We start from the raw sequence: 14,079 nt of genomic DNA on the forward strand, positions 1-14,079 counted from the left end.
ACCCTGCTCCTTGCAAGAACCTCCCCTAACACTACTGCAACCAAAATCAACCCATCGTCTCCAGACTGCAACATTTCATTGCACTTCTCTGAATGTCTGCACACACCAGTGGCCTTGTTTTCAAGAAAAGGGGCTTTGGGTTTTACGCTGAGACTTGTTACAGTACTGAAAAGCATGAAGTGACCTAAACCCAAGTCTGTCATACCAGATTAACATTTGAGGGTTTCCCCCATTGTTCTTGGAATTTACCGACTGGATTTACAGTCTGGTTGAAGTAGACCAATTTTCTGTATATTTGTCACCAGATTCTGACTAAAATAATACATTGACCTCTCTTTTCCCTTGCTTCACTTTTAAACTCAGCTGCATATGTTCAAGAAGCTTGTGAAGATTGCTCTTTGGCAAAGTTAGAGAGATGGTACTTCATCACCAGGTCTGTATTTCATAGAATCATGGAATGGTTTGGGTTGAAAGGGACCTTAAAGATCGTCCAGTTCCAAACCTTCTACTATGGACAGGAACACCTTCCACCAGACCAGCTTGCTCAAAGCCCCATCCAGCCTGGCCTTGAACGCTTCCAGGGATGGGGTGTCTGCAGCTTCTCTGGGCAACCTGTGCCAGTGCCTCACCAAGTTCCCAGTAAGGAATTTCTTGCTAACATCTATTCTGAACCTGCTCTCTTTCAGTTTGGGTCCATTCCCCCCTGTCCTGTCACTATATGGGCTTTTAAGTAGTCTCTCTCCATATTTCTTGTAGCTTCAGATACTGGAAGAGGTGCTTGGTTTTGGGCAATGTTGGAGAAATGTCTGTACACAGACAGATTATCTTGCATTCTTGACTCAAAAAGAGGTTTTTGCCAGCCTAACTTTGAGTGTTACCTGAGCCATAACTTCAGACCTCAGATACTTTTGCTGTAGTGCACACACACACCCACACACACACATCTGTGCGTTTGTAGATAGGGAGCAATGAGAGGGAGCCTTGGCAACAGTAGAATGAGCTGTTGGATTTAGTTAAATTTGATTTAGTTATCTTTGTTAAAAAATGTCCCACGAGCTTAGTACTGAGATCTTTCTGCCACTGAAACCGTTCTGCTGCAGCCACAGTTAGACACCAAAAATTGTGCCTTAATGGTTGTGGTTTGGTTTATTTGAGGCACTAATATGTTCAACCAGAACAAGATTATCTTTACAAATAAAATCTGTCTTGCTGTGAGAAACTAAAGTAATACTACTTGACTGCAACTAATGTTTTCATATAGGGCTGCTCAGTCACAGTAATTTCTGTGTCTTTCTGTGTGGTTTCCTGATCTCAGATTTCACTATTACTGAAAAGAGCTGTATTTCTTTCCTGTGGGAACCATCAAATGGCTTTAGGGAAATTACAAGAGTCTCTGAAACTCCATGGTTTTTCCTGCTTTTGATGCTTTTGTGGCTGCTAACATTTCATATAATTCTAGTACCCCTTCTCACTCATGCAGTCTAAAGCCAGCTTGGATGTGTGTGCAAGACCTGTATCCATATATTTGTGGCGTAGGCACTCTCAGCTTTCTTGTGAAGGGGTTAATTGCTGCATTCAGAATAAGATCAATGCAAAGAACTTGGTCATTACAGCTACAAAAATTATTGAAAAACTCTGAGTTAATCTGTGATTTTGGCCATGACTGCTTCCTATAACACTGTCTTTTAGAAGATTAGTTTGTAACGATTTGTTTAGACATGGTAAAGGTTGAAATGCTTGGTTTGGCCCAGGTGTGTGGGGAACAATGCTGAAACATGGTAACTACAGATAAAGTTCTGCTTGGTCAATAGGGTCTCTAGTCAACCATGCAAGATTTCTTTCATTGTTCTAAGACGTGTGAACCTTGGCAAAGTCCTCTAGCAGCTGAAAGGATGATGAGGTCATAAAAAAAAATACGCATATCCCTAGTGGAATAGTCACAGCTTGCAGTGATTTTGATGAGTGATGGAATTTTTTTCAACAAAACGTGGTGGTGGGGAGGACTGCAGTTTATTTCAGTGGTCTATGATATCTGGAAAAGGCAGACATACAAAAAACGGAGGTATTTGAAGGTCAGCCAGTTGCAAGGCTTCAGTGGCTCTGTCGAGTGTGCTTTCAAAACTGAGACCTTTCTCCACATATGTGTGGAGGCTGAAATCTGAGCAGGAATAATTTTGAACTGAAGTATTAAGCCTGTCTTTGCTAGTTTTGGTGCTAGTGCAGTTTTGGTGACAAATGCCAGTGAAAGGTGAGTGAAGCTGGAATCTGACTGCTCTCACTGCACCTGCACAAGCCTCAGAGTGGATACTAGTGGATATACAAATGAAATTATCTTTCTTAGTTGCACACAGATTCCCTGGCAGCTTTTAGGCTAAACTATGAATGCAGTGCTATAGTCAGGCTAGTAAGAGAGTCTGCATTTCTTTGGGAGTACTTTGCGGCTTTACTGTCCTTGCATGGACAGGAATTAGAGTTTTTCAGCCCTCCTTTCTTTGTGGTCTTTATAGGCAGCATCAAGGGTTCAGGTCAAATGTGAAGAGGTCACCAATAAAATATATGAATAAGCCCTCAAAAAATTTCTGGTACTTAATAAGTTCATTCTTCACACTTGCAAATACAAATCGGGTTTTAATTACAGTGGGAAAAGAAAATACCTAACAATGAGTATTAAGTGGGGAACATTTGACATGTAATCCATAAAATGTAACTAGTCAAAGTGGGACAACTAGTCTGGTTTCATGTTCCCCCTAAACCTCCCATGCCAGCAATCAGCTCATGACTGGTACTGAGAAATTACCTTGTGTACCAAGAGCTGATGCAAGCTGCACATGATATTGCCGTGTATTGGCTTTTCTGGCTACCAGAAAGGTGCCTGAGACCAGCCATCTCTAGCATGCTGAGGGAAGCCCAAATCATTCTCTGACTTTTTCACCTCTGATCAAACCCCTAACCCTTTTCTTCTATTCCACAGCTGTGCACAACTATCCTCTCTTTGTAGCTTCAACTTCTGCACTCTGAAGGTAGAAGCATTTGCTTTCATTTCAGGTGACAGCTTGTGACAGGCACATGTAGAAAGATGTAGCTCTCTGAGGCTTTCATATTGCAATGGCTTTTCTCTGCTTTATGGAAAGCCTGTTTTTTATTTTCATTCTGCAGAAATGACTCATAAATGCATTGCAGTGACAGATTTGTAGGTGTTTGAAGCTCCATTAGTCCCTCTTATTTTCTTCTCTTTCCCTTCATCAGTTTGGAGCAGAACAGCCTAGCTCTGGCTGGTTGCCCTTCGTCTCTGGATTGACTTGAGAAGGGTCATACAGTTCTGCTTTCCCTTAGGAATTCAGCCACCAGCCTACAGATCCTACAAGAGTTTTACTGAGGTAATCATACCCCTAAAGTATTTTCCTGCAGTTTCAGGCACTGTTGATGTAAGAGACAAATAATCTGTCTGAACTGCAGGTTGGTCTATGAGAAGAGCACTACAGAGGAGCAGTGTTTTTACTTGTGTCTTTGGATGCAGCTTTATGGGCCAAAGGAAATTTCTTGGACATTTTTTGGGGGAAATGTTATATGTCTAATCCAAGTGCTCTGAGAAAGAAAGGGTGGATCTCACTTCAAGCAGTAAAATGATTTTATATAACCAAGAGTTCATAGGAGTTGAGTGCAAGACATAAGACCTACATCTTTTAGAGCAGGGACTACCTCGTCTCATTTCTTTGAAGTCTGTCTTCAGTGTAGGCGTGATGCTGCTAGGACTTGAATGGGAAAGAGAGCTTGGGGTTAGGAGTCTCTCACAACTGGCTGATAACACTAAATGTTGGAGGCTCACTCTCTTTTTGAGTACTTTGATCTTTTTGCCATTGACCAACATCTTGCTTCTAAATCCATTTTTCTGTTGTTACAAAGAATTTTTCTTTCTGCCACGACATCCCAGAAATTGAACTTGTTCCAGACACATTATGGAAGGCGTGCAAATGCTATTCAGAGCCTGCAGCTTTCTCTCCCTTTATCTGTTATTATTATCTACTTGGCAGCAAAACAATACTCTTGTGTTACCTGATATATTAATTGCACTACTTTAAGGATGCCCCCCAGGGAGAGCCTGTTTGTGCCTTCAACCCCTGACCTTAGGCCTGAAAAGTTTTTTGATTCATTCCCCTCACATAAAGGCCATTTTTCCTTTGTCTCCAGTGAAAATATATTCTGCAGCTATATATTGAACTGCTGAACACTGTACAGAACAAGCTGGAGGATGTGTCCTTGATGAAGACTAGCCTGTCTTTTTAAACTTTTATTATCTTCCTAAACAGCTGAGGTTTCCAAGTTGTCTCAGGCAAATAGGGAATAAGAGAAAGTCCTGATTGTCCTCTTTTGAAGAACTAGGTTTTCTTTATTGTTACTGACCCATAAACAACCAGCACTGGGCAAAACTGTCTGCTGGAGAGCACTGTGTGGAAAGGAAGGAAGTGACTGGAGCATCATATCCATGCCTAGTGTCACTCATAGTTTCTCATAGCACGAGTGCTTTGCTGTTACACAAAACAGTGTCAGAGTCCTGGCAGCTTGTAACTCTGGGAAAAACTTCCAGAGCCTGTCCTGGCACATTCCTATGGGCTACAGCAGATGGTCCCATAGGAACTGCACCTTTCTGCACACTGAAAGCCAAAGGGAAGATTGATACATGGTAATTTCAGAGTTCTAGAGCATCTTTCTAACTATAGCAATTAAAGAAAACTGAGTGTAAATGTATTTGCCATTTTTGGAGATGGGATATGGGCCTTGCCATTTTCTGATTGATTCACATGGTCCTACAAGGTCAGTATCTAAAGCTCCTTTCAATTGTTACGTCTTTTCATCTGACTTGCACTGAGGTTAAGCAAACTGAATTTGTGAAGCAGCAGCGTCACATGATGCAAGCTCCATGAGAAAAAAATATTGGGTCACTAGTTGCACTGCAGTTAAAAGTGTTAAAGAGGTAAAAGAAGGCTGTAAAATGCAGATTTTGCTATGTACTGCTGGCATTGTTCCATGCACTCCCTCTCAGCCTAGTGTTTTGGAAATTTGTAGTAAAATTTAAATGCTGTGCTTTTGAATGCATCTGCATTTCATATCAGTTTCCATCTGACCAGGCTTGCAGTTGGCCATTCACTGGAATGGCATTAAACAAAGGCTTTTGTTTAGCAGCAGGCTGAGTTTACACAGCTGAGGAAGGTGGATTGAAGTAGCCTGACTGACCCCTCTTGAAGCTCACACAATCTTTTTTGCTGACAGGGATGGGAGAGCAAGGGGGAGTTTGGGGTCACTTGGCCCCTTAACATCTTCAGAGTCATAACTTACTTCTCAGCATGTGTCTGTCTGTAGCAAAAGTCACCACAGGTCTCATGCAAACATGAAAACATTGCTTTCAGTGTGACTTTTTTGGGTCAAAGGTTGTGCCCAGGGGTGGCTTCTGATGGGAAGAGAAATGCTAGGGATAGAAACTCAATGTTTTGAGCAGAATTAAAAGATTTGAAAGCCACTCACCTCACAATATTTTTTTCTCAAAATGTCATTATTTTTTTTCACAAGGTGGAAATTCCACCAGAATTGTCAGGGAAGAAAATAATCTTGTTTCTCAGTAAACCAAGCTTATATGCAACTTAAAAAAAACCCAAAACAACAAAAAAAACCCAGCAGAGAACTCCATTCCCGTATTTCTGTATGTCCTAAGGAGAGATGTAGATGGCATATGTGATCATAAATGTTATTTTATGCATTGAAGTGCTCCTTCAGGCTCACCTGCATGCACAGTGCTACCAGATGAAAAGCTGCTCTGTGCCTGATGCTTTCACATGCCAGGTGGAATTTAGAGAGCTGAGAGAATCAGGGCATGGAGCCAGGTTCCAAAGGGTGTTAAGGCACATAGCTCACATCAGCAAATTCACAAACAGCCTTAGGTTCCTATGTCAAATCTCTCATATGTTTAGAGCAACTCTCTACCTGCTTCCCAAGGTTTCCTAGGTCCTGGTGTGGCTGAATTCTGCTTTTTTTGCTGGACCCCAGTGCCACTCTCAAGCTGAACACCCTTCTGCTGGTTAGTTTCTGTTGGGCAGTTCTTAGAGCAGGAGGCTGCAGTTGGTGACCTCTCCAGGTCCTTCCAAACCAAGATTTATGGTCTCCCACAGCTTCCAAATTTATTTTGCATCTTTCTGGGATTACACTGAGCCTGAGGGTCTCTGTCATGGCTTCCCCCTGTCAAAAAGGTTCCTGTGTTCATCCAGTTCTAGATAGACCAAGGAGTGGAGGCTGGGACAAATATCATTGCCAATCAGAATGTTTTATTACAAAGGGCAGTAAAATATGAGATGCTAATCTGAAGAAAACATTTCTTTCTAGATAGAGGCAAGACTTGCACAAAAGTTGTCTTCCTGTGATTAGACTTCTGTCATCTGTAGGTGATTCAGTTCAATTGCTGAAAAAGCTGAGGATCAAAGGAATTTCTTCAGGATTTTCCTTCTGGATAATGGAAAGACCAAAACAAGTAAAAACTATAGAAGCAGCAGCAGCACATTATTCTCCAGGATTAGGATTTCTTAAGAGGAACCTATGGCACAGAACACACATTTCAAATTAGAACCTTTACACAAATCTCCCACTGGAATTTGTCATAAGTTTCAAAACAAGATGGATGGTCAGGGCCAACAATTGCACAGTATCTCCCTTGTCAGGAAAAGCATTTTATTTAAAGCAGTTTCTAATCCACACTGACCCCAATTCTTTTTGAAGTGTGGGCCAGAATGGGTCATTCTGATCTACAGCAATATGAGATTTGTATATTTCTCATTATTCTACATGTTTTTCATTGTGCTCCCAGAAAAAACCCAAGTCTCTTATCCTCTTCTTGTTCTACAGCTGCTTGCCTGACATTTTTGAATCATTACCTCTTCTGGCACACATCTGATTTCAGTTGGAATATGTGGAGCAGGGAGTATTGTACTCTGAAAGGCCATATTCATCTGGAAAGAAGGAAGGAAGAAAACATTTGTATAAGAGTGAGAAATCATTCTGACCCCAGACTATCTGCATCTGCCATTAACATGCTACAAAACAGAAGACATTTGATAAATTTTGTGGTAGACTCCCAGTTGTCAAGGCACCCAGTTGCAGGGCTGCATAGTGAGAGACCAGGGCACTCTGACCATGTTTGTCAGGACACATCATTGCTGTCACCATGCAAGTTGTGGATCAGGTGGCAGAAAATGCACTCCAGGGTCAATGCTCTGACTGCTGCTGCTGCTGCTAATCTGCTAGGATTCAGTTCAGGCAAGCTGGTCAAAGGCACTTATTTCTCTAGTTCTAGTTACTTAAACTCCTCTTTTGTTAAATGGGATTGTCATTCCTAATTAAGTATTTAAATTCCACTAAGGAAGATCCTTTTGATGCAGCCTACAATGATGATATTAGTAAAAAAATTAGCTAATGCAATTCGGGGAAGTCAGGAACAGTGCTGCCTTTGAGTTATTGATTTTAACCATCATGTCCAAACTGTTGAGTGAAAGTGGAACCACATGTCTTTTTGTATGTGTTTTGTAAGAATGAAGCTCTCAAGTATCACTTTCTTATCTGCTTTACGTTGAAATGAAACAAGAAATGTAAACACGGGAGGACAGGAACTGTTTATGCTCTGCAAAACCTTTGCAGTCTAATAGTCAAAACCAGCAGAATTGCTAAATGGGTCTCTCTTTGTCCCTCCTTTGTCACAGGTTTTACTGAGGCCTGCTGGAGGGTGACCTACCTGTTTCATAGTAATCATATATATGCACAGGCACTGGTTTGATGTCTGAGACAGGCAGGCTTTGCTCCACACTGAAAGAGAAGCTGATTTCCTTCTGGGACACCTGGAAATGGCAAGACAAGAAGATGCATCAGAACTGTTTCATAACTATCCCTGAGGCTAAGGTTGAACAGATTAATTTCTGCATCAGACTGTGTGACAATGTGCTATTCTACGGGTCCCTCCAGTTCGTAAAGTTGATGTTAAATCAGACAAATGTTTAAAAGCTGTTGCTAAATATGTTTTGCTGCTAAAATTGTGTGCTCTTTTATTTTCTTTTCTCCTCCTCCTATTTCCATTGCCAATTATCCCAACCTAATTCCCTGTTTGTGTGGTTTTCAGCACATCAGCATTCATCCTGTAATAGAAAATGGCTGTTAGTTTCTTTCCTTGCTTTTTCCCAACTAAAATCACCTTCAGTACCCCTAAGAATGTTCTCTCTACTTTTCTCCCTTTAATTACTTTGATCACATATCTCCATTATCCCCTGTGATATTGGATTGAGTGAAGTACTTTTACATCTTTAAGGCACTGGTATCGTTAATATGCTATTAATACGATTTTTCTTTTATTTGGAAGCCTGTTTTAAACTTCCAGTTTTATTAAACTGAAGGGAAACCTCCCAGACTTACCTTCTGAAGGTAGAAGAGTATGTGGTTGTTCTTGATGTCTACACGATCCACAACGGAATTCTCAAACCGAAGCTTTAAATAAGGCAAAACACAGCAATGTTAGCACGGGAGACTTGCCAAGGAGACTTACAGATTCCGCAGCAAAATGCGTTTGAAGAGGCTGCTGTGCTCCTTTTATGCCACCCCGCCATCTAGTCGCCAAATAAAGAAATGCAGGTTGAGTGTTTTTACAACCTGATGCGTGCAGACCAGTCACAGTGGTGAACAGTTCCACCAGCCAGCTTTGGTACTTGTAACTTCCATCATCAACCTAAGAATTCTCTCATTTCAAACCGAATTTACAATTAATTTCTGCAGCTCAAGCTGATTCACTTGCTAGTCCATTGTAAGTTTTAAATAAATGTTTAAAAACATTTAGAAAAGAATGTGAACAAAATTATTTTAATATCAAAACATACACACCTAAAATATTCTAAACTTTAAAAACCAGCTTATTTTCTTGAAGTGTATATGAAGAGGAGTAGGATGCCAAACAGAATATCATCTCAACAGAAAAAAATCTTACAAATAAAATTTATTAATTTCATACAGTTCTAGCCAAAAAAATTCAGGCTTGAACACTGAATTATTATAAATACACAAAGTATGAGCAGATTCTACCGAGAATTTAATTCTTCTTTTTATCTGCTTGAAAATTACAGGTCTTGACTTGAAGGTAACTCATCTATTGCGAACTTAAATTGTATTAAGAACCTAAACTAGTTGCTTATCAGTGTTGTCCCCAGAATTGTCATCATCATAATCAAATTTCTGGATAGTAAAGGAGGAGGATCAAAAAAGGACCTCCTTTTTTTGGTTGTTTGTTAAACTTTACTGTAGAGGAAGAAATAACCCTTGTCAAAGGGATAGTAATGCAAAATGCCAATTGAAGCAATTTAACTATGGCAGAAGTGTTTCTCACATAGATTCTGTCAGGCTGTATGACTACAGACTCATGCACACAGACACTAAGAGCACAGGGAAATCCCATTATCCTGAGCAGAGCCACTGGAGCACTCTGACCCTCCCCCTTGGGGCTGCCATAGTCAGAGTGTGAGAGCCACAGGGTGAGTCAGCAGCAGAATATCCCCGGATCACCTTGCAGACTGAAGGGGAATGCTGCCTGCAGACCATGGGGCTGAATATAGGATGCTGGGACTCAAGAAAGAGTTTTCATGGGGTGTTTAGGGAAAAAAACCAGAAGTAACAAAGAGAGGGATAAAATCCAGTTGGAAGGGAAAAGGGTGGAAAATGAGATAAAAGAGGCCAATTGCACATGAACAGGTTGGTGGTCAAACACACTTGTCTGCCCTGCACCTGGTTACCACAGCCCCTCCTGCCTTCTTATTAATCTCTGTTCCTGGCAATTTTCCAGGGTGAAAGGTTCTCTATTCCATGTGAATGTGTGTGCAGGGAGTGCAAGTCCCTGAAGAGAGGATCAGAGACCGTGTGCCTGGGGTGCCAGCATCCTGGGACACCAGACTGCAGGCTTGTAGTGACGGGAGTATGTGTGTCAGCATGTGCTCCCCTGTGACAAACTGGAACAGCAGCCAGCTCCTGAGTCAGGCAGAAACCTGACCCAAATGTTGGAGACACCAGAGCATCCAAGGCAGCTACCAAAGGCAGCAGAGTGTCCAAGCCTACTTCTGGAGAAACCATACAGTCTTGGAGATGCACATCTGGAGCAGCTAGTGGGGACTTATTTGCCTGTCTCTGCATGTATGTGTCTGTCTGACATCACTGTGAAACCAGAGGACCCCAGCTCACCTACTGCATGTTAAGAATGCTTATAGAGGCCCTCAGTATGCATGCATGGGGATGGGGACCTCAGTTCCAGGCACCGAAGCAGGGCTCAGGCCTTGAAGGAGGCACATGTCCAGGCGCCACCAACACAGGGGCAGCTGCTGGGCAGACTGAGTGCCTGAGGCCAGCTACCACGAGGAGCCACATTGTGTATTTGCATGTATCTATGTGCTTGCACATGTTTATGTATTTATTTATTTCTCTTTCCCACAAATGAGATTTTAATCTGATGAGGCAGAAAAAGGGAAAAGGACAAAGCCATTTGTGCTATCTGTGTTTGTGGAAGTGCTGTCTTTCCTCTCTGCTGATCTGTGTGGCACATATATTATGTATATATGGCTATATATGTGTAGTGTGTATGTCTGCTTATTGGGAATATAGACTGAACTTTGCTGTTGGTTGGACCTGGGGATATGAAGTCTTAATTCTCCTGGGCTAATCTCCTGAATTTGGCAACCCCTAACAGATCTGTCTTCAACACATAAACAGCTACAAATTTGAAGTCCAGAGTATGTGAGAGGTGGCTATGCCCAGGGACTTTGCAGTAGTCCCATGGGCTCAAATTTGCTAATCAGAGACTGTGTTTATCGACTTCCTATGTTCTTAGGCTTTATCATTCACATTGGTCCCATTTTTTACCTTTTTCAGGGAAGATTCTTCAGGAACAAATCCTGAGAGCATTTTCACATCAATAATAGCCATGTTGGAGACGTTGCGGTTTCCTGTGTAACTAAAATGAGAGAAGTTATGTTAGTCTGGTCTGCAAATGGAAAGGAGACCAGTGGATGACATTTTTAGCTCTCAGTAATCCTGTTTTTCTTCCTAAGCTGCAGAGCAGCAGTTAACTGCCTGTACTTCTTTTCTTGGATGCTTTACCAAACTGTGAATGCAGGGGTAGGTCAGTAAAAGGAGGTTACCTGGCAGAGAGGACAAGGTCAAACTTTGGTGGATAGTTGCCTGTGCAAGACACATTTGCTGTCCTTACAGACAGAGAGAATCCTGCAGCTTTTGTTGGCAAATGGATGTTGTATCTCAGGGTGGTCTGAAAGAGATAGAAAGTGTGGGATGGTCACAGACCTAAGGGAGAGCATGACATATGGAGAGGAACAAAGCATGGAGAGCCCCCTGCTTAGTTCCCAGAGGGTGGTGATGAGTTCCCAGCTTGCTTACCTGCAGATAGACACAGCTAGTGCCATTCACCTCCACGCTATAACTCCCTGGAATAGTGGGTAAGGACGCCTGCTGCAGTAAGAAGCGGTTCTTGTCGTTCACCTGGAAAATCTTACTGGGGGTCTCCATGAAATGGACTTGGACTGTATTAAGGTTTTTTTTGGAGAAGGTGAGATATCCATACTGGGCTAAAGCTTGGAGAGCAACCACAGTGTCCTGAAAAGAATAACATGATCCCCAATTAGATACTCGGGTGTAAGATGGTGTGTGAGGTTAGCGCAGCTCCTATTTCCCTGATGCCTTGTCAGTACTCATGAATGCAGGGGGGCTTTCAAAAAGCCAAGGAAACATGACACAAGTTCTTGTAGAACTTGTCCTGGTGGACAGAAAGCTGTCCCTGAGCCACCAGTGTGCTCTGGTGACCAGTAGACCATCTGTGGTGCATTAGGAAGGGCTTTGGCAGCAGGTGGAGGGAGTTGATCCTGCCCCTCTACTCAGCCCTAGGGAGGTGTATCTGGAGTGCTGTGTCCAGTCTGGGCTCCTCAGTACAGCAGAGACATGGAACTCCTGGAGCAGGTCCAGAGGAGCATCATGACAAGAATGATTAAAGGACTGGATCATCTCTTACAAAGGCTGACAGATCTGGGCCTGTTCAGCCTTGAAAAGAGACAACTGCAAGGAGATCTCAGAAATATCTGAAGGGAGGGTGTCCAACCTCTTCTTGATTGTGCTAAGTGATAGAAGAAGAGGCAATGGGCAGAAACTGATGCACAGGAAATTCCACCTGAACATGAGGTAGAACTTCTTCACTGTGTGGGTGACTGAGCACTGGGACAGGCTGCCCTGAGAGGTTGTGGAGTTTCCCTCATTGGAGATGTTCAAGAGTTGTCTGGACACTATGTGCTCTAGGATGACCCTGCTTGAGCAGGGAGGTTGGACCAAATGACCCCCTGTGATCCCTTCCAGCCTGACACATTCTGGATTCTGTGATTCTGGAGCAACAGATTTTAATTATTGCACAAAACCTGGCATAATGTTGTGTCAGCAGTGACTGCTGTCCGTGGCCAACTTGGAATTCAGGTAAATTCTCACTGCTGAAAACCAAATTATGTGTAAAGCTATGCAGATCATGGTGTACCTTTGACAAGGCGACCCATGAAAGCACCAGTTATCCAGTATTACTCAAATCCACATGCAGTCAGAAAGATTTGTTATTTTTCAAGATTCAGTTTGCGGACTGTACTGCTCCAAGACACTTTCTTTTTACCACACCCAGTTACCTGGCTGGAGGAAAAGCCACCATATGGGTTCTGTTGTTTGATAAGCCAGTACACAACACGGGAAACGTAAGATAAGTCTTCTGGAGTGAGTTTGGTTCTGTTGAGCAGAGCCAGGAGCACATAGCTGGTCATTTCAATCTCAGCAGAAGGGGCACGGGAATAGAAGTCAGAGAAACGTTCTGCTGGTGGCATGTTTTCTCTCTGCCAGTAAACAGATCCACCTGAAAACAGAGAAGTGGGGTGTAAAAAGCATGGAAAAAACAAGTTTTGTCAGATCTTGGTGTCCTGAACTGGGTAAGTTTTACTACCAAGCTGGAAAAGAAAACAGGAAGGGATGGAAAGGGAATAATAAAAGCAGGCTGTATAAGACAAAGAGGGATTGAAGTGAAAGCAGTGCAGTAGAAGGATGCTAAGGCAGTTGCAAACAGGAGCACATGATGTAGCAAAGGGAAGTGGGTTTGTTCAGCATTACAAGAGGAAACTAATTGAAAAATTAGGTACAATCTTTCTATTGAAAGATTGGGCTTGAAAAGATCTTGGAAGACCTTGGGCTATTGAAAGACCTTGGGCTGAGACATTCAGGGGACTCTATCTTCCCCTAAATTATTTCAAAATTTCATAGATAAGCCACAGCTCAAACTTTCGTGATGCCAAAAGAGACAGACAGAAAAACTCCTAGAAATAAATTCAGTAGCATAGCAGGCATGAAAGGCAAGGGAAGGGAGAGCATTCCTGACAAAACTGTGCATCAGAACAGCTCATAAGATCCAACAGGCCATTCCATCTGCTGCACTGCCTCTACCATGGCCATGCTGCACTTACCAGCCCTGACAGCTGCCCCGTCCAGCTGCTCAAGGAAGAACTGGCGTCTTTCCTCTCTGCCAGCCAAGCCATAAACGTAGGCAAGGAGAGCCTGGTTGTACAGGTTGTGGACCCCACTGTTAAATGCAGTCTCCAAACAGTTCATGCCGCTCCGAACAACGGGATGCTGGTAATGCAAAACACAGTGGGCTGTCAGGTACTTGGATTTGTGTCTCCACACAATACTTTCTAAATACCTCCATCATTGCTTAAGCTGCAATCTCTGACTCTTCATGCTAGAAATATACATGATCCATGGCATGTTTAATAGCCTACAGAGTGTATCCTGTGAAAAGTGCCCTTCCAGTCATGCTGCCTCCTTTCTAAATTTATTTAGAGGCAGCATGGTCAAAATAAGAGAGCACTGTTTCTTTTTCTGGCTCATGAGATGAACCTGTTAAAGAGAAACCTTTGTCCCTTGGTTGCTTTAGCAATAAAATGTGGATTATTTCTACAGAACTATGTAAAGTGCATTGAGACCTCA

General features: G+C 42.5%; 1 protein-coding gene across 1 annotated transcript in view; it reads right to left on the reverse strand.

The window, feature by feature from the left end:
• Positions 1-6,294: 6,294 nt before the first annotated feature.
• Positions 6,295-14,079, reverse strand: part of LOC132087660 (ovostatin-like) — a 29,142-nt gene continuing 21,357 nt past the window's right edge. Inside the window, exons 28-36 of the mRNA XM_059494042.1 lie at positions 13,557-13,722; positions 12,735-12,955; positions 11,455-11,670; positions 11,202-11,326; positions 10,924-11,014; positions 8,443-8,514; positions 7,772-7,874; positions 6,918-6,992; positions 6,295-6,580 (exon numbers count right to left, since the gene is read on the reverse strand). Coding sequence (XP_059350025.1) covers positions 6,940-6,992; positions 7,772-7,874; positions 8,443-8,514; positions 10,924-11,014; positions 11,202-11,326; positions 11,455-11,670; positions 12,735-12,955; positions 13,557-13,722 — 1,047 coding nt within the window. The 3' untranslated portion in view covers positions 6,295-6,580; positions 6,918-6,939. The remainder of the gene's footprint in view (positions 6,581-6,917; positions 6,993-7,771; positions 7,875-8,442; positions 8,515-10,923; positions 11,015-11,201; positions 11,327-11,454; positions 11,671-12,734; positions 12,956-13,556; positions 13,723-14,079) is intronic.

The sequence above is a fragment of the Ammospiza nelsoni genome, chromosome 2, assembly GCF_027579445.1.
Source record: "Ammospiza nelsoni isolate bAmmNel1 chromosome 2, bAmmNel1.pri, whole genome shotgun sequence".
NCBI lineage: Eukaryota > Metazoa > Chordata > Aves > Passeriformes > Passerellidae > Ammospiza > Ammospiza nelsoni.